Source organism: Podarcis gaigeae, assembly GCF_964106915.1.
Source record: "Podarcis gaigeae genome assembly, chromosome: 1".
NCBI lineage: Eukaryota > Metazoa > Chordata > Lepidosauria > Squamata > Lacertidae > Podarcis > Podarcis gaigeae.
The window spans coordinates 121,140,434-121,166,436 of NC_139678.1; the positions used below are offsets into that span (position 1 = coordinate 121,140,434).

Below are 26,003 nucleotides of genomic sequence, written 5' to 3' on the forward strand. Positions count from 1 at the left end.
TACTGTGCCCCCCCCCCCCGACAAATTTACAGCCCAGTAGTATTTCCCATGAATTGGTTAACAGTGAAGGAAAAAAAACAAAACAAAAACTACAGTGCTAACGAAGTTTTATTGGAGCCGCAGCAAGAATAGCAAATGAAAGACAATTTCTGTGGGGTTTGCTGACAGCATGCCACAGGATGAATACAGCCTGATTAAAAATGGTCAATTGGCAGCTTTCTTTTCTGAATCAGTTTTTGATGAAGCTCACTTCATTTGCTCTTTTGGTCTGTTTTCGGCATCCTTCGTGCCACCCATTCCTTTTGTAGTTTTTATAGGGCACTTTACTCCAATTCTCGTGGCTCAATGCTTAGACTGAAAAGCGTCATTGAACGCGCTAATCTTTAAACACGTGATTGCACTCCTTTTGTGTACAATCAAGGCTAGAACAGGCTTCCAAACAATCCTTCCAGTGCACTTAGAGGTGGAAGGTGATTTGTTCCTCTCAGAGTGAAGGGAGAGCAATCTTCTTAAATTCAGGTGCTCAGAACCATGCGCAAGCTGCAAAGGGATGCCATGTTTGCATCTTGTAAGATGTTGATCTGGTTCAGATGCCTGCTTGAGCTGAAGGGAGGAATAATAATAATAATAATAATAATAATAATTTATTATTTCTACCCCGCCCATCTGGCTGAGTTTCCCCAGCCACTCTGGGCGGCTTCCAATCAAGTGTTAAAAACAACACAGCATTAAATATTAAAAACTTCCCTAAACAGGGCTGCCTTCAGATGTCTTTTAAAAAGAAGATAGCTGCTTATTTCTTTCACATCTGAAGGGAGGGCGTTCCACAGGGCGGGCGCCACTACCGAGAAGGCCCTCTGTCTGGTTCCCTGTAACCTCACTTCTTGCAATGAGGGAACCACCAGAAGGCCCTCGGTGCTGGATCTCAGTGTCCGGGCTGAACGATGGGGGTGATGCAATTTAGGCATTATGGAGTGCCAAGGGAATAACCCTGTGTGGCAGAGATTAGGCTGCGAGAATTTTAGCACTGCTTTCTTCCCTCTAGTTGTAAATCTGGGCTTTCCTTTCATATCCATTTGGTTTTTCTCTGACACATTTCCTTACCTTCAGGTGATTGGTTATGCGATAGAAGCCTACCCAAAATCTCTCCGTATAAACTGGGTAAGGGATTGGCCTGGACAAACAGTTCTGTGTGTATCCCAGACTTTCTGGACCTTGGAAGTCCAAACAGCTATTAAAAATGGCCAGCAGGTAAGCATATATTTTTAACCACATCATCTGGGAAAATGGGGCTCACCAGCCTGAGAAGGTAGCTTGTCTAGGAGAAGGAAAACTCCACTGCCTTGTGGGAAATAGGGATGCAGGAGAAATTCACTTTGACTCGTATTTTAATGCAAGCCTACCTAATTCGCACTACCTAGGACAATACAGGAACTGAAAAGCAGCTCTCCACCGAAATCCGAAATCCGCACTTCTCTGAACGTTAGAATGCAGCTCTTCTACCAAATAATGTATACAGAAATGTGTAAATTAGGGGGACACGTTCATAATAATTCAGCAGACAACATACAAAATGCATTATGTTATGGGAAATTGCTTGCAAAGATGTGTATATCATTAGTCAAAATTGCATCTATAAAATTTATATCAGAAGAAATGTGATTAAAACTCCGATGATTTTTTGTGCAGACAAAAAAGCCAAACAAAATAATAATGTCAAACAAAAATAATAATGTCAAAATGTGGTTTAAAAAAATGGAAAACCCAGAGAAATCCCCAGTGATCAATTTGTCTATTTCAGTACCAACAAAGCTGGCTTTCTCATTCCCAAACTGTTTTTACAGTAGCATGCAAATATGCAGTACTTCATTTTAAAAACTGCGTCACCCTGAGATTGTGTTATAGATACAAAGCTCTGCCATTATCCTCCCCCCCCCCCCAGGAAAATGTTTGAACCTGAGGGATAATAGAATTGTAGAGTTGGAAGGGACGACAAGGATGATCTAATCCAGCTTCCTAAATTGTTTTGAAGTTGTTTTATACTTCAAGCACAAGGGGCTGAATCTCAGGGCCTTTGAATGGAGTTCTCTTAATGCAAAGAGGGCACTCCTGGCACCTGCAAAACAGAAGAGAATGTCGGATTTTCTCCCTTGCACACACTGCAAATTACTACTACTACTACTTTATTACTTATACCTCACCCATCTGGCTGGGCCTCCCCACCCATTCTAGGCAGCTCCCAAGAGAATATTAAAAACACGATAGAACATCAAACATTAAAAACTTCCCTAAACAGGGCTGCCTGGAAAGTCAGATAGTTGTTTATTGACATCTGATGGGAGGGTGTTCCACAGGGTGGGTGCCACCACCGAGAAGGCCCTCTGTCTGGTTCCCTGTAACCTCACTTATTGCAGTGAGGGAACCAACAGAAGGCCCTCGGAGCTGAATGATGGGGTTGGAAGTACTCCTTCAGGTATACCAGACTGAGGCCGTTTAGGGCTTTAAAGGTCAGCAGCAAGACTTTGAATTGTGCTTGGAAATGTACTGGGAACCAATGTAGGTCTTTCAGGACCAGTGTTATATAGCCCCGGCGTACACTCCCAGTCACCAGTCTAGATGCCGCATCCTGGATTAATTGCAGTTTCTGGGTCACCTTCAAAGGTAGCCCCACGTAGAGCGCATTGTAGTAGTTCAAGTGGGAGATAACAAGAGCATGCACCACTCTGGCGAGACAGTCTACGGGTTTTCCAGACATGAACTTGTGAAAACCCAGAAGCCAGTTTTAAAAGAAGCAGTATTGGGGGTGGGGGAGCTCTGTACATTTCTGCTGATGTGATGATGTTTAAGCATGTACCGTTATTTTTCCGTCTATAAGACGCCCCCATGTATAAGACGACCCCTATTTTTTTGAGCCCAAAATTAAGAACTAAACATTTTAAACATTCCGTATAAGACGACCCCCAATTTTAAACTGTAAAAAAAAGGGGGGGAAAACATAGTCTTATACACAGAAAAATACGGTAATTTGTTTGTGCCTGATCCCTTCCCCCTCCCCAAACCTCTTTCAGGCACTTGAAAAGTACCTGGAACAGTGCAACGGGCAGATTGATGGCATTGTCACACTGGTGCGAGGAACGTTATCAAAGCAGAATCGAGTAACTCTCGGAGCACTCGTCGTGCTCGATGTTCATGCTCGCGATGTTCTGGCAAGTCTAGTAAGCAAACATGTCAATGACGAGACCGACTTCGAATGGCTGAGCCAGCTTAGGTACTACTGGGAGGTAAGTGAAGCCCTTAAATCACGTTAGGAGATGATTTCTGTTTGCAGTTTCCCTGTTTGGGCTAGCTTGCTGACACAGAGTGATTAATGCACGAATACGAGAATTTTTTTGCTGGCGATAAAAGATATCTCTCGCCTGTCATCCTATAGACTGAGAGTTAAGAGGTCTAATACGTATACATATATGGTTTGTAATCAAAATTATTTTCCCCAATCACCTTGCACACCTTTTGAATTTGCAATAGGTGCACATATAAAACTTATTCAGTCAAAGGCCACATTGTTTTAGAAGTCCAGATTTTATATTACTATTTTTGAAAGGGGAAGAAAAAGGAGTAGCGTATATACTTTTGAACTGAGTGGCCTTAATCTGATTTTGTCAGAATCGTAGTGTTTTGAGCCTGCATTAATTTCCTCAGCCAAGGGCCAAGCAGATTTGAACTGGCTAAAAGCTAGCAGGACACGTATATAAGATATCCCATTTATTAGCACATGGTGACCTATAACTGCGACTATCTTACTATAGTAATCAATCGCATTGGGTGGAATGCAATGTCCCACTTTCCCTCTGTACAACCTGCTAGATCAAGCGATTCCCCCAATCTCCCCCCTCATGAGCTACATTGGAGCCAATGAACTAGAAAGAAACTATGGTCTGTATGTGATTTCTCCACCGTCCCCCTGCTTATTCCATGCATTTCATGGTTGTTGTTTTCTGCATAGGAGGGGCATCTACAAACAAAGATGATCAATGCCGGTTTGCGGTATGGATACGAATATCTCGGCAATACCCCTAGGCTGGTTATTACCCCATTAACAGATAGATGCTACAGGTAAAAAACAGTTTGGGTAATATTTATTTATTCACTTACGTTTATTAATCTGCCATTTTTCGGCCCTGGGCAGTTGAGAACAAAAATACCAACATACAGGTGAAACTCGGAAAATTAGAATATCGTGGAAAAGTTCATTTATTTCAGTAATTCAACTTAAAAGGTGAAACTAATATATGAGATAGACTCATGACATGCAAAGCGAGATATCTCAAGCCTTTATTTGTTATAATTGTGATGTCCATGGTGTACAGCTGATGAAAACCCCAAATTAACAATCTCAGAAAATTAGAATATTAATTGAAATCAGCAAAACAAGGACTGCAAATAGAGCAATATTGGACCTCTGAGAAGTAAAAGCATGCACATGTACTCAGTACTTTGTTTGGGCCCCTTTTGCATCAATTACTGCCTTGATGCGGCTGTAGTAGTGTACATGGATAAGTTTCTATACAGTTTTTGGTAGTTCTGTCCCCAAGTCTTTCAGGGTTTTATATGTCAGTGTAGCCTTCTACACCCAAGCTTGAATTGTGAATGGAAGTGTATAGGCAATCAGTCCAGTTTCTTCCGGATTGGTGTTCTATGATGCCAACTGGCTGTGCCACTCAACAGTGAGTCCAGGGTGGCCTCACTCAGAATGCCTTAGAGTAATTCAAACAGGAAGCTTACCAGAGCACAGATCAACGTGGCAAAGCTTTCTCTGCACTGGCCCAGGGTATATTTTGGCAAAATAGACATATATTCTGGCATAAATGTTTAGGACCTGATATAAAAATCAGAAATAATGTGTGGTTTTTCGGACCAAAGCTCACAATTTGAAAAAGAAATTCTACAAAACAAAGAAAAACTTTTATCTAAAATGCACAATCTGTTATCAGATTGGGAAACAAAAGATGAGCTTGACAAAGCCTCTTATGGCACATTGGACAATAGATATAGGATATAACATAGATTTCAATCTTTGGGGGAAACTTTGGAAGAGCAATCTGAAGTTTACAGCATGTTGTTCTTTGAAGGGAAAGACCAGAGTCCTTTTTGTTGGGGATAATTCAGATGTCAAAAAAGGCTATTAATGTATGCTACTACTGTGGCCTGTGTTTTGTTAGACCCAAAATTAAAGAAAAACGGCAACTTAAAACTGATGGAATATGTGCAGCTTGCCGACCTAACATATAAAATAAGAAAATTGTACAGTAGCGCCTCAGTTGGTCTCTAAGGTACTACTGGACAAAGTTTTTTATTTATTTTGACTGCATCAGACCAACACAGCTACCTACCTGAATATAAAATAAGAGAACAAGAAGAACATTTAAAGAAGATTGGAAAATGTTTATTGAATATATGGAGGGAAACTGTGTACACTTGAAAACATTGGCAGCGTTAAGATAAATTCAACAGTGCAAACAAGTTTTGATGGGTGTAATAATGGAAAACTTAATGGTTTAGTTTATGTAAAATATGCAGGGGTTTATGATATGCAAACTGAACCATGGAAAGAGAAGAAGGGAAGTCCTTGACATTTTAAGGATGTTTAATGTCAAATACTAATTCTACAAATTCTAATAGTAAGGTAGAAAACCTAATAAAAATTATACACACAAAAAATAAAATAAAAACCAGAAATAATGGGACAGACATTTCCGTAACTTGTGCCTTTTTTTTTTTTAAAAAAAAATCCTCCTCCCTCTAATTTCAGAACTCTATTTGGTGCCCTCCACCTTCACCTTGGCGGTGCCCCTGAAGGCCCTGCAGGAACTGGCAAAACCGAGACAACAAAGGACTTGGCAAAGGCTGTCGCCAAGCAATGTGTGGTTTTCAATTGTTCTGATGGACTGGATTACCTCGCTCTGGGGAAATTCTTTAAGGTGCAAATGAATATCGGCAAACATTTAGCATTAAGAACCAAAGCATTTTAATGGCAACGACAGACATGCTCTCGTAGGAAGCATGGGTTCTTTGTACAAATACCGGTATTTGTGTTTGAACAAGTTCTAAAGAATCGGACAAGAATGAATGAAACACCTACTGCTTTCTTCCCAAGGGAGTTCCTCATTATTTTTTAAACTGAAAATAGATACGTACTGGACCTTAACCATTAATTTTTTAAAATTTATTTTTTGTCCCTCTCTAGGGTTTGCTTTCCTGTGGAGCCTGGGCCTGCTTCGATGAATTCAACAGAATTGACTTGGAAGTACTTTCTGTTGTGGCTCAGCAAATTCTTACTATCCAGAGAGGTGCTCTTTTTTTGTTTCGTTATCTCTGCCGCGTTAAGATAAAACCCATTCCCGCTGCAATTAAAATGATGCCTATTTCTCTCTGTCCGTAGGCATCAACTCTGGCTGTGACTTGCTGGTGTTTGAAGGCACTGAGCTGAAACTTAACCCCACATGTGCCGTCTTCATAACTATGAATCCTGGCTATGCTGGGCGATCAGAACTCCCAGACAACCTCAAGGTACCCAGTAGCAGTAGCACAAGCTCACTAGGTTCCAAGAAAACACCCTTCCAGAATAGACTTGTGGTTTTAATGCATCAGGTACAACATATATCACATAATTTTGGACGGCCCTCTCTTCCACACTCTTCAGAGAGACCCACTGGCAACTCCTTTGAACCTTAAATTATCTACTTGGAAAGAATTGTAATGCGATATCTGCTGAGGAATGGTATTCCTGAAACTACTGAGATGGTCTCAGTATATTTATCCGAGTCAAATTTAAAACTACTTAATTTTACTTAATGGTGGCTATTGTGGCTTTTGGGATGCGGGTGGCGCTGTGGGTTAAACCACAGAGCCTAGGACTTGCCGATCAGAAGGTCGGCGATTCAAATCCCCGTGACGGGGTGAGCTCCCGTTGTTCGGTCCCTGCTCCTGCCAACCTAGCAGTTCGAAAGCACGTCAAAGTTCAAGTAGATAAATAGGTACCACTTTGGTGGGAAGGTAAACAGTGTTTCCATGTGCTGTTCTGGTTTGCCAGAAGCAGCTTAGTCATGCTGGCCACATGATCCGGAAGCTGTATGCCGACTCACTTGGCGAATAAAGCGAGATGAGTGCCACAACCCCAGAGTCGGCCATGACTGGACCTAACGGTCAGGGGTCCCTTTACCTTTAACTATTGTGGCTTTTAAGTGTTTAGTATGTCTGGACTGGGATGCAGGTGGCGCTGTGGGTTAAGCCACAGAGCCTAGGCCTTGCGAATCAGAAGGTCAGCGGTTTGAATCTGGACCCTTTACCTTTACCTTTAATGTCTGGATTACCAATATTTTATGGATGGTATTTAATGATTTTATTGTCTAATTATGTCAATAAAGTCTGAATGAATGAGTAAGCCCCAGCTAACATTGAGGGACAGGCTTCTGTAGGTGCCCCTTTTGCCCTTTTCAAATTGTTTCATGAAAGAACAATAGAATTGTAGACTTGGAAGGGATCCCGAGGATCATCTTGTCAAACCCACTGCAATGCAGGAATCTCAACGCGCAGTTCCCTATCCAATTTGAAACCACACCAGACCCTGCTTAGCTTTGCAAATGTGCTAGCGGTTTTATTGCTGCGCCACTAGGAGGTAACTCATTCCCAATGTGAAGAATAAAAGTGTTATCACTGAGTGAGCAGAGGGACGTCAGCTGCAGTGGTGGTGATGAAGCTGTATCCCAGGAAGCAGGCGCTGGCCGAAGTTGTACCAGCTAGAGGGAAGGACAGCAGCTGCTATTGTCGCTGCCACATGGGGGCATCCTGCAATTGCTATCTCAGAGCTTTGTGTGGTCCCTTTGATCCTTCCTTAGGTTCTTCTTCTGGACTTCTAAATGGTTGCTTCCCAACACACAAACCTTCCTCTGTATGCAGATGGCTGGAAGAGGCATATTGTTTCAGAGGACTGTGGCCTATGCTGACTGCAGTGCCAGATTTATGTATAAGCTAAACAATCTATAGCTTGCGGCCCCACTCTCTTGGGCCCCCCCCAAAAAAAATTAAAGAAAAAAACTGGATGTACATCTCCAAAATATATATATATATATATATTATAAATATTTATTAAAGATTTGTATAATAAAAAAGCATAAATAACAAACAACATTGCTTATGTCATACACAAAATTCCATAACTCATTTGGACTTCCTTAACTCATTTGGACTTCCGTACATCTCCAAAATATAAATAAATTGGCTTTAGAGACCTGTTGTTGTTGTTGTTTAGTCGTTTAGTCGTGTCCGACTCTTCGTGACCCCATGGACCAGAGAACGCCAGGCACCTCTGTCCTCCACTGCCTCCCGCAGTTTGGTCAAACTCATGCTGGTAACCTCGAAAACACTATCCAACCATCTCGTCCTCTGCCGTCCCCTTCTCCTTGTGCCCTCCATCTTTCCCAACATCAGGGTCTTCTCCAGGGAGTCTTCTCTTCTCATGAGGTGGCCAAAGTACTGGAGCCTCAGCTTCACAATCTGTCCTTCCAGTGAGCACTCAGGGTTGATTTCCTTCAGTATGGAGAGGTTTGATCTTCTTGCAGTCCATGGGACTCTCAAGAGTCTCCTCCAGCACCATAATTCAAAAGCATCAATTCTTCGGCGATCAGCCTTCTTTATGGTCCAGCTCTCACTTCCATACATCACTACTGGGAAAACCATAGCTTTAACTATACGAACCTTTGTTGGCAAGGTGATGTCTCTACTTCTCAAGATGCTGTCTAGGCCTGTCATTGCCCTTCTCCCAAGAAGCAGGCGTCTTTTAATTTCGTGGCTGCTGTCACCATCTGCAGTGATCATTGAGCCCAAGAAAGTAAAATCTCTCACTACCTCCATTTCTTCCCCTTCTATTTGCCAGGAGGTGATGGGACCAGTGGCCATGATCTTCGTTTTTTTGATGTTGAGCTTCAGACCATATTTTGCGCTCTCCTCTTTCACCCTCATTAAAAGGTTATTTAATTCCTCCTCACTTTCTGCCATCAAGGTTGTGTCATCTGCATATCTGAGGTTGTTGATATTTCTTCCGGCAATCTTAATTCCGGCTAGGGATTCATCCAGCCCAGCCTTTCGCATGATGAATTCTGCATATAAGTTAAATAAGCAGGGAGACAAAATACAGCCTTGTCGTACTCCTTTCCCAATTTTGAACCAATCAGTTGTTCCATATCCAGTTCTAACTGTAGCTTCTTGTCCCACATAGAGATTTCTCAGGAGACAGATGAGGTGATCTGGCACTCCCATTTCTTTAAGAACTTGCCATAGTTTGTCGTGGTCGACACAGTTTAGAGACCTATTAGGTCAATAAAGGGGCAGCGGGTGGCGCTGTGGTCTAAACCACTGAGCCTCTTAGGCTTGCCAATCAGAAGGTCAGCGGTTCAAATCCCCGCGACTGGGTGAGCTCCCGTTGCTCTGTCCCAGCTCCTGCCAACCTAGCAGTTCGAAAGCACACCAGTGCAAGCAGATAAATAGGTACCGCTCCGGCAGGAAGGTAAATGGCGTTTCCGTGCACTGCTCTGGTTTTGGTGTTCCATTGCGCCAGAAGCGGCTTAGTCATTCTGGCCACATGACCCGGAAAAACTGTCTGCGGACAAACGCCGGCTCCCTCAACCTATAAAATGAGATCAGCACCGCAACCCCAGAGTCATCTGCGACTGGACTTAACTGTCAGCCGTCCTTTACCTTTTTAGGTCCATAAATTACCATATAGCATATATTTAACACAAAAAAACAGTGACAATTTGTTGTTGCCAAAAACAGCAGGACATATAAATGGCCCCATTACTTTCAGTAGCTTAGGGCCTCATCAAACCTAAATCTGGCTCTGGCTGCCTGTTTGGGGTTTTGTTTTGTTTTTTGAATGAATGGGAAATCAAGGCAAATGACAGAAAATGATTCATATGCTCCTGTAATCTCATCATATACCCCCAAAATAATAATCATAGGATATATGCCAGTGTGGTGCCCTCCAGGTATTTGAAAGCTTTCAGGATCTATCCCCCCCCCCCAGTTTTATTTAGTATCCTTTATTTTGGGGGACTGTTTGGACAGTAACTGTCTTTACCAATCTGGGGAACGGTTTGCATACTGATAATGAAATTTAGCCTTCCATCCCAGTCTGAAGCTGACCACCTGTCGAGGGACTTTGATAGAGCTCTGCAGTTAACCTGCCTGTTAATCCTTGCTTAATAGGCCCTGTTTCGAACCGTGGCAATGATGGTACCTGATTACGCCATGATTGCTGAAATTGTCCTGTACTCCTGTGGATTTGTTACCGCTCGGCCTCTGTCAGTGAAAATTGTAGCTACCTATCGCCTGTGTTCGGAGCAGTTGTCTTCCCAGCACCACTATGATTATGGAATGAGAGCCGTGAAGTCGGTGCTCACAGCAGCTGGAAATCTGAAGGTGGGAAACGTGTGCCCCTTTTTCATGGTCTTGATTTAGAATCTGGTGTTTCGCTGGAAGCAAAATCTGTGCTTCTTACTTGAGCTGAATTAAGTATAGGGCCTTCTGTGTGTATATGCTGCCACTGTTGCCCTGGGGGCCCACAATTTTTTTTGTGTGGGGGCTCAGCTCCCACAAAGTGGGGCTCTGATGCAACTTCTAGTTTTGTACCAGAAGTCAGAATGGACGTGACGTCCTTCTTTGGTGCTTCATTCCTGATTCGCATTTACAGTGGTATCTTGGTTCTTGAACGTAATCCGTTCCGGGAGTCTGTTCGACTCCCAAAACCATTTGAAAACCAAGGTGCAGCTTCTGATTGGTTGCAGGAGCTTCCTGCACTCAAGCGGAAGCCGCGTCGGATGTTCAGCTTTAAAAAAAAGTTCACAAACTGGAACACTTCTGGGTTTGTGGTGTTTTGTTCTGATTTGTTCGACAATTAAGCCATTCAAGAACCAAGGTACCACTGTATTTATTTGGGAGGTTTATAAACCACTTGTGCAAACAGCTCTCTGAGCAGTGTACAATAATCTAAGCACTGCACAATTAAACCAGAGTTCTCTGTCATATATTAATCATGGAAGTCTAGTGCAAGATAAGCTAAGGAGCCAGAATAATGACCCAGGAACAGATCCTGGAGGTGACTAAATATTGGACCAAAGTTTATCTAAACCTGGCCAGTGACTACTTATGTACATTTATTAGAACAATATGGGTTCTGCAGCAGATTGCTGCTAAGATCTTTGCAGATTCACTTGTTTTCTCAGTGAAAGCATGTTTATTTTTGATCCAGTTTGCCCATATCCTACCATGCAAGAAATCAGCAGGAGTTTTAATCCAAAACTCATAGTAACATATCCCATTTGACTTTTAGATGTGAACTTTGTCTGGCAGCATAATAAGATCAGAGTTTTGTGTTATAAAGCTGCTCTGAAAGTTTAGATTGTTCACATCTGTCTGGAACCTGTCAGTTCCCCTAAAAACTGCAAATCGGGCACAGGTAGAGGAAACAGTGATAACGTGTAAAACATTGACATATATTTTATTTTATGTTACTGGTAAATTTGAAACGAAAATTTTGACTCTCAAATTAACTGTGTCCCTTTTTTTCAGCTGAAGTATCCAGATGAAAATGAAGAAATTTTGCTGCTTAGATCCATTATAGATGTAAATTTGCCCAAGTTTTTATCCCACGATCTACCACTTTTTGACGTAAGGGTCTTTGATTACATTATTCAAGATCAAGAGATAAGCGATACATACCAAAACCTATACACGGATGAGATTTATGAGCGTATTGCAACCTGAAGCTATAGACAAATCTAGAAACATAGGAAAACACCTCATAAGCAAGTCAGATCATTGCTCCATCCAGCACATGATTGTCAAAAATGACAGCGGCTTTATTATGCTTATTGATTTTTAGGTATTTATATGCCGCTTAACATCCAGAATTTCTAAGCGGTGTAGAAATTGAGACAGGTCTCCCAGTCCTAGCTGGAGATTTTGGGGATTGGACCATCTACATGCAGAATTTATGCTCTACCTCTTTCCTCCAAAACTACAAGCACTATAGATTTCAGTAGGTGCAAAGAACAATGCAGTTATTCCAATAATAATAATAATTAAAAAATGAAATAAATCCCCAAAAGCTGACAAGATAGCTGGTATAACTCCAGCTTTGGGAATGGGAACATCACACATCCAAGTGTCATCAGCTGTTTGCAGGCATCATGATTCTGTTCCATCTGCATACAAAAGCCCAGGATGCAGCTCTGAAGTAAACGTTTTTGCTACAGTGGGGAAAATGTGGATGTTGACCACAAAAGCCATGAGCCCAAACATTCATGAATGGTAAGGTAAAGGTAAAGTGACCCCTGACCATTAGGTCCAGTCGTGGCCGACTCTGGGGTTGCGGCGCTCATCTCGCTTTATTGGCCGAGGGAGCCGGCGTACAGCTTCCAGGTCATGTGGCCAGCATGACTAAGCCGCTTCTGGCGAACCAGAGCAGCGCACGGAAACGCCGTTTACCTTCCCGCTGAAGTGGTACCTATTTATCTACTTGCACTTTGACGTGATTTCGAACTGCTAGGTTGATGGAGAAGAAGACTGCAAGGCCATGTGCACTGACCCTGCTCCCATTGCCAATTTGCCTCTGCCTCCCACGATATCCACGGGTTGGCAAGACTGCTGCCGTAGGGCTTGCCAAACACATTTACTCACTTCCTGTGAACTGGTTGTGTGTGTGCAGGGTGAGGGTCAAGCCTAGACATGTTTGGCAGGCTTACTCATGGCAAACATTTTCCCAGTGTGTGGACATCATGTGGGCAGGCCGGGCAGAGGTGTGGCCGCCCCCCGGTTCTCATTGCATGGAGTAAATAACACTTTACTGGGACTCTTGACTGACAGCTATGTTTTATCTTCTATGGCGATCACTCGTAGTTGAGTAAGATTGTCTCCCATGAACACGGTCTTAACAATGAGTCTGTAAGTGACTGTGGAAGCCAATTGTGGATCCACACGTCCTTCCACAGTGCGGACATAGGTTTCCAGGCAGGAGTTAATCATGGTGAGGGTTTGCCAAGCGTGCCTTCCTCTTAGTGTGTTTCTCCCTTTCGTCCTGAGTTTGAGCATCTTCAAAGTCCATGACACCTTTTGTAAAGGCTGTTCTCCAATTGGAGCGCTCGCAGGCCAGTGTTTCTCAGTTGTCAGTGTTTATACTACATTTTGTTAGATTTGCCTTGAGAGAGTCTTTGAACCTCTTACGTTGAACAATGGCATTATGCTTTCCATTTTTAAGTTCTGAATAGATTAGTTGCTTTGGGGAGACGATAATCAGGCATCTACACAACATGACCAGTCCAACAAAGTTAATGTTGAAAAATCATCACTTTGACACTAGTGATCTTTGCTTCTTCCAGTACACTGGCATTAGTTCACCTGTCTTCCCAGGTGATGTGTAAAATTTTTCGGAGACACTGTTTTATAGAACATAAAACATAGACACGATGTTTTATAGAAATGTGATCGCATTGCTAGTTTAAAAGGCCTTTTTTGGGGACAGGAGATAATTCAGAGAAGACCCAGAGACTGCTTGCTATAGTCATGGTTAAAATACCTTGTAATTCATTTTTGACAGGGCATCACTTCAGATTTGTTTCCTGGTGTGAAGTTGCCGAAACCAGATTACAATGACATCCTGGAAGCCATCAAGATAAACTGCGAAGAAATGAATTTACAGATGACGCCGTTCTTTTCCGAGAAAATTTTGCAGATCTTTGAAATGATGATTGTGCGGCATGGTTTCATGATCGTCGGAGAGCCCTTTGGTGGAAAGACATCTGCGTATCGGGTTTTGGCAGCTGCTTTGGGGGACCTGTGTGAAAAAGTAAACAAATGTTTCCAGAAGGCATTTTGTACTAAAAACAGCAAAGTGACATATTGTGTCACCTTGTCAACTTTTTCTCCCAACCAGCCTGATCTTTCATTTCCCTCAGAAAATTTGTCTTGTCTGTCCATACTCTGCTGCTAATGGCATTCGCCTAAGGAGCTAGAATGATAGGATGTTACAAGGAATTGAAAAGAGATGCTCATAACAGCGAGCACCTCTCGTTCATTACATGCAAGAAGGCCTATACCTTGAGCACTTGATATTTTCTCCCCTCCCAGCAAGTCCTCCTCCCACTGCTCCCATTTCTGGCTGGAGAAAGGGGAGGCTGTGAAGGGGATGGCACTGTAGCAGGACTTGACACTTCTTGACAAAGTACAGTGGTACCTCGGTTTTCGAACGTAATCTGTTCCGGAAGACCGTTCGAGTTCCAAAACGTTTGAAAACTGAGGCGCAAAGGGCAGCCTGCAAATTTAATACAGAGAATTTAGAAAAATAAGATATACCCTCAGTGGAAGCCGTTCGACTTCAGAGGCGTGTTCGAAAACTGAAGCATTTACTTCTGGGTTTTTGGCGTTCGAAAACCGAAACGTTCGTCAATGGAGACGTTAAAAAACCGAGGTACCACTGTATTGTTTTCTGGCCAAGAAGAACATCACATGCATGTTGGAGGCAGGATCGTAATCCCCTCCATTTCCTATGTTGCCATGAATGGCCAAACCATCCATCTGTATAGGACAAATATGTATGTGTGCAGGTGCGTCTATCTGGATATATTGAAAGATAACATGTAGATTCACATACAGTAGATATAAATGTAGGCATGGATAAGAGAGATGTGTATTGATGAATTAAATGCACCACTGATTTATCAAATGCAATTCCCTATGTGTACTCAGGGGCTGATGGAGGAAAATAAAGTTCAGATCACTGTTATCAACCCCAAAGCTATAACTATGGGGCAACTGTACGGACAATTCGATCCCGTCTCCCACGAGTGGTCAGATGGCATTCTGGCTGTGAGCTTTAGGGCCTTTGCCTCTTCAGCTGTAAGTATTTGACAAGGTTAAAATATTTCAGCATATACATAGTTTTAAAGCATAGGTTAGATGGCCATCTGTCATGGATGCTTTAGCTGAGATTCCTGCATTGCGGGGGGGTTGGACTAGATGACCCTTGGGTCCCTTTCGATTCTATGTAAACAATGTCTAGAATAAAAGGAGGAGCCAAACTGTGCCCTGAAGGCATAAAAGACCCTGGTCCTCTGTGGGGTTTGTGCCGCTTCAGTGGTCATATGGTAGGGAAGGGTTAGAATTGTCACCAACTGAAGGCATCATAATTGACAAATTCAGCACCAAGGGCCTTCTGGCGGTTCCCTCACTGCGAGAAGTGAGTTTGCAGGGAACCAGGCAGAGGGCCTTCTCAGTAGTGGCCCCCACCCTGTGGAACGCCCTCCCACCAGATGTCAAGGAAATAAACAACTTTCTGACTTTTAGAAGACATCTGAAGGCAGCCCTGTTTAGGGACGTTTTTAATGACTGATGTTTTATCGTGTTTTTAATATTCTGTTGGGAGCCGCCCAGAGTGGCTGGGGAGGCCCGGCCAGATGGGCAGGGTATAAGTAATAAATTATTATAAATTATTATTATTACAGCCATACCTCGGGTTACAGACGCTTTGGGTTGTGCACCGCGCCGAACCCAGAAATACCAGAACGGGTTACTTCTGGGTTTTGGCTGTTGTGCAGAAGCGCCAAATCGCGCTTTGCGCATGCACAGAAATGCCAAATTGTGACCCGCGCATGTGCAGACGCAGCGCTGTGGGTTGCGGACACTGCGGGTTGCGAACGTGGAACATGGATCACGTTCACAACCTGAGCATCCACTGTATTATTATTATTGATTATTGGTTACACTTGTCTGCATTTAAATAAAATAGTTCTTTGTTTTTAGATGCTGATATGTGCTGCAGCACATTCTCTCCTGTGTGAGGGAAACAGAAGAAGACCTCTTCTAAGAAGGTCTTTTTGCTCACCTTACCAATTCTTAACATTATTTGTACTAAAACTTTGTTCCCCCCCCCCCAGACACCTGACAGGAAGTGGCTTATTTTTGATGGGCCAGTGGATGCCGTGTGGATTGAGAATATGAATACCGTGCTGGATGATAACAAGAAACTGTGTCTGATGAGTGGTGAGATCATTCAGATGTCGCAACAGATGAGCCTTATTTTTGAACCAATGGACCTGGAAGTTGCTTCTCCTGCTACTGTAAGTTGGCGCAGTCGGAAGGTTGCTTTTCAATGACATTAGGGTTGTGACCATCCCACAGCAGTGGGGAAAAAAAAACTTTCTCATTTCTTTACTTCCTGATCTACACTGGCAAATTCACCTGCAATAAAAACAGCAAAACACTAAAAATAAAATAAAAGCATACTGAAACATTTAAGGACAGTTATTATTTTTATATCATTTTCATTCAATCTCCAAAAATATTCCAAAATATTTATCGGCATATATAATTCTTTTTCCAGCACAAAATTCTTGACTTCCCACCCCTCCGTTTCTGGTGTTTGTTTTTTACCCCTTTTCGTCTTAGCAGTTTTATGACCCTTTTTTTAATCTAAACCCTGTTATTGTTAGATCTTTCAGTAACCCACTGCTTATATTTCAAATCTTGCCTGCGGCTTCATATATTGGTGATAAATTGATAGATAATCCATTAGTGGTTTCGATTCCTCCTTAAACACTTTGTCATTATGTCCTATTAGTTTGGCAGTTTATTTCACCATTTCAGCATAATCTGTCAGTTTCATAGGCCATTCCTCCTTTGTTGGAATTTCTTCTTCTTTCAATTTATGTCATATAAAGTTCTAGCTGCTGTTGTCGCATAAATTCGTCAGCTTTTTCAAGACACCTGTCCCCCTTATTCCTAGCAAAAAAAGGCTTCAGTTTTTTTTAAAAAAAGGAATTATCAGTTTAAACACCCTTTTCAATTCATTATATATCATTTCCCAAAACCCCTTTGCCTTTTCACAGGACAATTTAAAAACAATTATATCTAAAACGTTAGAAATAAATAAACCACAACGAAATGCAATAACAAATGGAAAAAGAGATATGACCAAATCTTGTACAGTGTACCTTGGTTCTCCAACTTAATCCGTTCCGGAAGTCCATTCCAAAACCAAAGCGTTCCAAAACCAAGGCACACTTTCCCATAGGAAGTAATGCAAAATGGATTAATCCATTCCAGACTTTTGAAAGCAACCCCTAAAACAGCAATTTAACATGGATTTTCCTATCTAACGAGACCATTGATCCATAAAATGAAAGCAATAATCAATGTACCGCAGTCACACAATCAACCAATCAGTAGCTGATCTGGGTTCCACACAGTCACAAAAACAAAACAAAAAAGAGCTGCAAAAACAAAAACGCAAAATAAATAGCAAAAACAGACAGACCTTAAATCGGAAGTATAACACTCAAAACAGAGCATGTCCGGCTTCTGAAAAAGGTTCGCAAACTAGAACACTTACTTCCAGATTTGCAGTGTTCGGGTTCCAAGTTGTTTGAGAACCAAGGTACCACTGTATTTGGAAAAGCCTGCTGAAACAGAAAGGTTTTCAGCAGGTGTGTAAAATAATGTCATTAAGCAGGAGCTCCAAAACACAGGTGCTGCTGCTGTGCTAAAATAATAACTCCTCACAAAAGCTTAAGGAATACTGTGTGGGACCCGTAAGTGCAAGTTTCTCAGGTTAAAGAGGAACCTATGGGGTAAGTAAACTGGTCCCAAGTTGTTAAGGGCTGCATATATCAATAGGAACATGTTGAACTTGGCCTGGTAGCAAACTGGGAGCTTGTGCAGGTCTTTGATAACTAACACAATCATTATCCAATTAGTCTGCCAATAGCAAACTTTCTCAGTGTATTGTTTTTAAAAAAACAATTCCTAAATGCTTTTTTGTGGAAGTTAATGCCCTTGAAATCAATGGGACATTTGTGAGCGAATGTGTCTGGAATCGGCATGCCAAGTTCTTGTTAGATTTCATTCTTTTAAGTAGTTTCTACCCCAGTCCCCTGTCCATTTTGATTGCCACTTTTGGAAAGATATATTTTTGTTTGTTGCAATGCCGGTCTTCCTATAAACTGTCGTTTGATTTTTTTTTTTTAATTTGGTATCTACAACCATGATTTTGTATAATGGATCAGTGAACAACGAATGAAGCCTTTTCTTAATTGCAGTTTTTTTAATAGAAAATTATTTTTGTTTTTAGGAATCGGTTCCCTCTCCCTCTCCTCCTTTCTTTAATAAAGGAAGTTTAAAAAATGAAAGCTATGATTTACACACACACACACACACACACACAAACTAGAACTTGCGTCACTGCTCCTGGTTAGATCTGAAATTGTTGGCATGTAATACGTCAACTTGTGATTTATATAATTGTTGACAATCATTTTGTTCTGTCAGACCTAGACTATCCGAGCCAGCTTCCACAGGTTTACTGAACATATAAGCATTCTATTAGCTTAGGTTATCTATAGCCTTAAGATATGTAAAGGTATTCTCCTTTTGCAGGTTTCCAGATGTGGCATGGTCTACATGGAGCCACAAATGCTAGGTTGGAGACCCGTGATGCTATCCTGGCTACATCTGATGCCTCCCACCGTCACACCTCTCCATAAAGAGTTTATAACAGGCTTGTTTGACAGGATAGTCCCGCTTTCTGTTGAGTTTATTAGAAAGTGTACAAAGGTGAGCTAAGCATGGATTTAGTGAAATGGAAATTGCCTTCCTGGAGTGTGTCAGTACAGAAGCATGAATGCTTTAATTATGGTCACAAGAGCTCCCCCCCCCTTCAAAATTTGGATATTTAGGTGTGGAACCAAGGGAGGGAGGAAATTGTTTGGTGCATTCTTCGCAGCGGGCTGAGACAGGGCTCGTCCTGTGGTTTCCCCCTTGCCACTCTCTTTTCCCAGGAAAATCCTGCTCCTTGGTGCTAAATCGGAGCAAACGTCAATCTGGAGAAAACCTGAATTGCCCTTTGCTCTGTTTGACCATTAAAGAGCAGTTTTCCTTGGGGGAAAGCAGCGGAACAAGAGGAAGGGTGGGTAAACCCTCAATCCCGTGTTCCTGAACCTTGTAGACTGGAACACAACTCCCAGTCAGATTGTACATTGCATAGGATTTCACGACACAGTGCACAAAAATAAGTATTTTGTTTAAAGGATGCATGCATAAGTGTGCACTTTACAATAAAAGCGTGCATTCTGGGGAAAGTTTTCAGCTTCGGTCCCATCTTAATCAATTGTTCTTACTTCTGAGTAAATATGTATAACGTTGCAGTCCATATTCTTGTGTTGGCATTCACAGTCAACATTTCAGTGGCATTAGATTGGTCTTTAGTTCAGTCAATTCGGTTGCTGGCATTGCAGTTATTATTATTATCAATCCTATTTCATACCCTATGCAATAAGAGAAAAATCTAAAGAAGTAGGACTGAGGATAACAAATTGCTTGCATTTCTTTATTTTATTTTTGTTTGGAGGTTATTTTTTTATTTTGTCTTAAGGATAACACAGTGCTTTGTTTTTTGATCTCTTGTACCCATAATGCTTAGAGTTAGGTCAAGGTAAAGGGACCCCTGACCATTAGGTCCAGTCATAGCCGACTCTGGGATTGTGGCACTCATCTCGCTTTATTGGCCGAGGGAGCCGCTGTACCGCTTCTGGGTCATGTGGCCAGCATGACTAAGCTGCTTCTGGCAAACCAGAGCAGCACACGGAAACACCGTTTACCTTCCCGCCGGAGCGGTACCTATTTATCTACCTGCACTTTGACGTGCTTTCGAACTCCTAGGTTGGCAGGATCAGGGAGCGAGCAACGGGAGTTGCGGGGATTTGAACTGCCGACCTTCTGATCGGCAAGTCCTAGGCTCTGTGGTTTAACCCACAGCGCCACCCGCATCCCTTAATGCTTAGAGTTAGGCGTTGTTTAATTTTTGATGGTAAGGCTGATGGAACAGGCTCATTTTAAATTAAGTTCATGTACTATGGAGAATATGCCTTTGCTCCTCCTAGGAACTGTCTCCTACATCAGATACCAACTTGGTTCGATCGTTGATGAATCTAATGGACTGCCTCATGGATGAGTTTCAAAATGAAGCGAAACTTAAGACTGTTACGGACCGTGAAATATTTTCGTGGCTTGAGGTGGGCAGGATCTTGTTAATGCATTGAATCAGAGATTTGGTTTGAGTTAGCCTCCATGGATCTTTATCAAATTAGAGTGTTGGTGCAAACCTGACGCATTACAATCGATGGACTGTTCTATTCCATTAACATACTTAGATCACTTAGGGGAGCATTACAGTGGCTTGTAGTCAATGGACAAGGGGGCTAGGTTAGTCCCCTAAGTGTTCCCATGGCACCTCCTTCCCCAAAGCCCAGGAAGCTTCTGCCTGGCTTAGGGCAAGAAAGTGAGATTCTCTGACTGGTCCAAGAACCCTCTCACCACCTTCCCAAAGCCCTCCCCGCTTTGGGAAGTGTTACCAAACCGTGGTCACTTGGTTCTTTTGAAATCAGCCTTCTTTATGGTCCGGCTCTCGCTTCCATTCATAACTACTGGGAAAACCACAGCTTTAACTATACGGACCTTTGTTGGCAAGGTGATGTCTCTGCTTTTTAAGATGCTGTCTAGGTTTGTCATTGCTTTTCTCCCAAGAAGCAGGCATCTTTTAATTTTGTGACTGCTGTCACTATCTGCAGTGATCATGGAACCCAAGAAAGTAAAATCTCTCACTGCCTCCATTTCTTCCCCTCCTATTTGCCAGGAGGTGATGGGACCAGTGGCCATGATCTTAGTTTTTTTGATGTTGAGCTTCAGACCATATTTTGTGCGCTCCTCTTTCACCCTCATTAAGAGGTATAATAATAATAATAATAATATCATTATTTATACTCCGCCCATCTGGCTGGATTTCCCCAGTCACTCTGGGCGGCTTACAGCGTATATAAAACATAATAAAATATCAAACATTTAAAAACTTCCTGATACAGGGCTGCCTTCGGATGTCTTCTAAAAGTTATGTAGTTCTTTATCTCCTTGACATCTGAAGGAAGGGTGTTCCACAGGGGAGGCCCCACTACCGAGAAGGCCCTCTGCCTGGTTCCCTGTAACTTCACTTCCCACACTGAGGGAACCAACAGAAGACCCTCGGAGGAGGATCTCAGTGTCTGAATGATGGGGGTGGAGATGCTCCTTCAGGTATACTGGGCTGAGGCTATTTTCCATCCTGCACTTTAGTAAAAAAAAAAATCATTTTAGGCTGTGCTTCTTTGTTCTCTTGTTTATTGTAATAAGCCCCATTGGAGCCATGGAGTAGGCCCCATTGGACACAGTGGGCCTTACGTCTGAGTAAACATGCATAGGGTTTCATTGTTAATTAATTATTACACCTTCCCCCCTTCTTTTTGCACTAGAGCATTTTTGTGTTTTCTCTCACCTGGTCTGTCGGAGCCAGCTGTAAGGAGAGCGACCGGCTGAAATTTGACAAGATCGTGCGGGAATTGCTGGAAGGGCCAATGAGTGACGAAACGAGAGAGAAATATAAATTGCTGAGTGGTCTTGAGCACATGCGCGCAAAAATACTGACTGTCCCCTATCCAGAAGATGGAACAATTTATGAGTACCGCTTTGTCAAAGATGTGAGTGTGTTTGTTTTCAATAGAGGTTTTTCCTGGAGTTTAATTGGTAAATTCATTTCCAGTATCACCTCTACGTTAGATCAGTATTCTTGGTTTAATTATGGAACACTCCTTTCAGATGCGGGTGGCGCTGTGGGTTAAACCACAGAGCCTAGGACTTGCCGATCAGAAGGTTGGCGGTTCGAATCTCTGCGACCAAGTGAGCTCCCGTTGCTGGGTCCCTGCTCCTGCCAACCTAGCAGTTCGAAAGCATATCAAAGTGCAAGTAGATAAATAGGTACCGCTCCGGCGGGAAGGTAAACGGCGTTTCCGTGTGCTGCTCTGGTTCCCCAGAAGCAGCTTAGTCATGCTGGCCACATGACCCGGAAGCTGTACGCCGGCTCCCTTGGCCAATAAAGCGAGATGAGCACCACAACCCCAGAGTCTGTCATGACTGGACCTAATGGTCAGGGGTCCCTTTACTTTACCTTTCAGAAAGTAGTTAATGATAGCTGGCATTTTTCAGTCCACCCCAATATGACAAAAAGCAAAGTAAATGCCCAGTTTCATATTTATATTCAGAACAATGTATGGACCTTTAATGATGGGCGTGGTTTAGCTTTCCATGATAAATTGATCTGTAATCCAATCTCAAGATGTACATACTTCCACTGAAGCTAGCTGCCTGTTTGGGAGGGAAGAGGGCCTGAATCTTTCTCTTCCCGCCCCAGCCACTCAAAGAAAGAGTGGCAGAAATTCAGGTGTGTTTCCCCACGTGGCTGATGGGTGATCAGCCCTGACCATGTGTGGTCCTAAGTTCTTGATTCAGAGATGCAGAAGCACACAGTTGAGCACAAAGCAGTTCCTGATACAGCAAGGGATGTGGCACGATCTCACTAGTGCAGGGTGAAATGTGTCCATGAGATCTTTCTCCTGTTCTTTCTGATTGTGTTATGTTTTGAAACAGGGTGCAGGAAGGTGGGAGCCTTGGGTGGAGGCACTTGAGACGGCTCCGCCTATACCGAAAGACATGCTGTTCAACGAAATAATTGTCCCCACTCTGGACACCATCCGATACTTTTCGTTAATGGAAATGCTGACAACACATCAAAAGCCGTTCATATTTGTCGGGCCAACAGGAACTGGCAAGAGCGTATATATCATAGTAAGTATGTCTTGAAATGTACGTTGACTTTTTCTCTCTGCAAGGAGAATCCCCAATGTTTGGGAATTAATGAAAACTGGACCCTGTGCTTCTTACCACCAAACTTTATCTTCGTTCTCGAGATTGGGCGTGGCTTTCTCTCATTCCCTCTAACCTTAGCAGAGTAAGGAGACAATGTCAGCGGTAGCTACAGGAGACGTTTTGAGCAGGCATCCTAACTGTTCCATTCCTCAGCTTTGATGCTTATTCCTTTACTTGGAGCTCAAAAATTCTGGGTGCACAAAAATGAAGGGGAGCCAGTCGTAGGGGATCTGCCTTGCCCACAGCAGATCCCAGGGGCATTCCCTGGCATCTCCAAGTGGGACTGGGAGATAACGGTGCCTGAAATCCACGGAGAACCACTGCTGGTCAATGTAAACAATACTGAGAAAGATGCCCCAATGGTCTGACTCTGTGCACAGCAGCTTCCTGTTGTAATGATCTCAGGCAGGTAAGCAAGCAAGCCTCAATAAGAATTAATGGCTGTCCAGCAGTTTTATGGTACTTTTATTTACAAAACACATCCAGAGCGCAGCTTCTAGCCTGCACTCATTGAAGGAGTTGGTCAGTCTGAATCTCCACCCCTCTCACAAGCAGGAAGGACGCCAGATTCTGACCTTGTCCTGTCTCTGAGAACGGGGGCTGAGAAGTTGGACTGCCCCCTCCGCACTTCCACTAGACTCACGCTCTGTCCTCTGCCTCTCTGCTGGTTGCCTAGCAACCCTCTGACTGCCTCCTAACTCTCCCCCTTCTTGAGAGCTATTGTGTCTTTGACTTCTTTGTGAAGGAGGGTCGAGCTCCCCCTTCCTGGCTCTGTCAGCCAGCTTTCGTCTGCAGAGTCGGCCTGTCTCTCACTTGTCTCAATTTCTGAGTCTGACTCTTCCCCTGTGCTCAGTTGAGCCACGTCCCTGTCACCTGTGTCCCTATGAAAAATAAAATGGCCCAAAGACTTGCAGTCAAATCAGAGGCAAGACAAATTAGGGAGGAAAGATGAGGAAATAAAATAAGGAAAACCCGGGGTGAAAAGATGTGCCTTAAGGAGGAGTCTGGTGGAGAAGGAATGGCGGTGATAAGAAGTTGCAAGGGAAAGGAGACTTGGGTTGTTGTGAAGATTGGGAATAACCTTAGGTTTAACTTGGAGCTATCAAAATGCATATTCGGTTTGCTCTTTACTCTGGATCAAAATTCCTTTGCCTGAATGTCAGAAGAGGTCTCTTCATGGTATTATGAGTTATCTTGAGAAATATAAATATTAGCACATCTGTTAAATGGTTGTTTTGGCATTCTATAAAGCCACTTTGAGTTCCCCTCCATTACCCACATAAGTGACCAAAATTATGAACTCCTTATTTAGAAGAACAATTGATATAATCTCAGTCAAAAAGCCTATAAAAAACCCTCAATGTTTCTCTTCCTGTAAGTTATTTCTCTTTGTGTGCCTTCCTTGCCTGTAAATGAATTTTTATTAATGCAATTAATTCTTGCATTAATGTTATGCATAATTAGATTTGCTCCTCGGCAAAAAGTAGCAAGTGGCCTCCCACCGTCATTTTGCTGATTCTGATACTTAGAAATTTATTCTGGTTAACACGGAGTAACTAAACTGGAAAATTATTTTTGCAATAAAGGGCTGTAATTGGCTTTTATTTAATTACTCTTTAACGCGACTTTGATTTATTGCACTGATAAAATATTAGTAACGTGGGACCCAAAGTTAAGAGAAGGCAACAAAGCAATGCTGATGTGTTTAGCTGGAGAATGATCTCTCTCTCTCTCTCTCTCTCTCTCTCTCTCTCTGTGTGTGTGTGTGTGATTTAGAAAAATGATGGGTGAAAGTGTACTAAATGCTTAAGCCAGGTCTTGAGAAGCCCACCCCCTGTGTCTGGATTCTGTTCAGGGTTAGCATACCAGCTGCACTGGGTAGTTAGAAACAGTCCAGGTTTGGCCAAAGGGCCTGAAGCATGACTTAGCCACCCTCCCTTTCTCTAAGAAATGTGTGTACATGCACTGGCAGGTATAAAGCCAAGGCTGGAATCAGCATTTGACAGGTGTGAGGTTTTATCATCCTGGTGGATGTTACATCGTATAAGTTAAAGGAGCTCTGGACGGTAAAGTCCAGTCGAATTCGACTATGGGTTATGGCACCCATCTCCACTTTCAGGCCAAGGGAGTTGCCGTTTGTCTGCAGACAGTTATCTGGGTCATGTGGCCAGCATGACTAAACTGCTTCTGGTGCAACAGGACACCGTGACAAGTGCCAGAGTGCACGGAAACACCGTTTACCTTCCCGCCGCTGTGGTGCCTATTCATCTACTTGCACTGGTATACTTTCAAACTGCTAGGTTGGCAAGAGCTGGGACAGAGCAATGGGAGCTCACCCCGTCACGGGGATTCGAACTGCCAACCTTCCGATCGGCAAGCCCGAGAGGCTCAGTGGTTTAGACCACAGTGCCACCTGCGTCCCTACTATATGGTATAGCATGGTGAGCCAAGCATGGTAAAGTGCTCGTGGATCTCTCTGCAAATGTGGCTCTTTATAAAGTTTAGTTTTAAGACCAGAAGAGCTGTATCATAGCAGATATGTCCATGATGTACCAGCATCGCTTAAAATAGACAGTGTGTTTATCCTTGTCGTCTGCCATGAGGCAATAAAATCTCTTTTCTGGCGATGCGTAACTTGCCACTCTGCCCCTGAGGTCTCATAGACTCCTTCAGTGATGGTTTGGTTTGTACACCTAGGAAGGTACTTCTTTTTTGAGAAACAGAAGATCTTCTCCGGTGCTCTTGAAATGGCATAACAACATTTTGAAAAGTGGAATTTGTGGTACAGGCAAAATGCAAAGTTATTTCCCCTGCCCTATCTTGAGAAGTTTGCTGGGGATAGAATGGGCCTTGGTTAGCTCAGGCATGTGGTAGTTTTACTTCCCCATTCATTTCGGTATGGGGAGTATCAGTGATGCATCACCTCATATTCTTTAAAACCACGGGTCCTAAAATTTTGAATCACCCTGGTTTATTTCTGCAGGAACCTCATTAAGGTGCTGTGAATGTTAACGACCGTGGATTCATTATTGCCTCATCATTTTATAAGCAGAATGGCTCACGAGCTTGACGTGGAAAAGCTTATTGCATTTAGACGACTGGCAATAAATACAAGGCGGGGTGTGTGTGCCTTTTTGCTAGTAGGCTATATAAGCTGTCAGATGTAT

The 26,003-nt window shown here is 42.9% G+C and overlaps 1 protein-coding gene across 1 annotated transcript in view; it reads left to right on the top strand.

The window, feature by feature from the left end:
- DNAH7 (dynein axonemal heavy chain 7) overlaps positions 1–26,003 on the top strand; it is a 152,927-nt gene that overhangs the window by 52,894 nt on the left and 74,030 nt on the right. Inside the window, exons 21-35 of the mRNA XM_083715690.1 lie at positions 1,111–1,251; positions 3,069–3,281; positions 4,004–4,113; positions 5,810–5,978; positions 6,245–6,347; positions 6,440–6,567; positions 10,264–10,476; positions 11,626–11,724; positions 13,652–13,900; positions 14,800–14,949; positions 15,987–16,169; positions 18,484–18,660; positions 19,986–20,117; positions 21,387–21,611; positions 22,558–22,755. Coding sequence (XP_083571816.1) covers positions 1,111–1,251; positions 3,069–3,281; positions 4,004–4,113; positions 5,810–5,978; positions 6,245–6,347; positions 6,440–6,567; positions 10,264–10,476; positions 11,626–11,724; positions 13,652–13,900; positions 14,800–14,949; positions 15,987–16,169; positions 18,484–18,660; positions 19,986–20,117; positions 21,387–21,611; positions 22,558–22,755 — 2,490 coding nt within the window. The remainder of the gene's footprint in view (positions 1–1,110; positions 1,252–3,068; positions 3,282–4,003; positions 4,114–5,809; positions 5,979–6,244; positions 6,348–6,439; positions 6,568–10,263; positions 10,477–11,625; positions 11,725–13,651; positions 13,901–14,799; positions 14,950–15,986; positions 16,170–18,483; positions 18,661–19,985; positions 20,118–21,386; positions 21,612–22,557; positions 22,756–26,003) is intronic.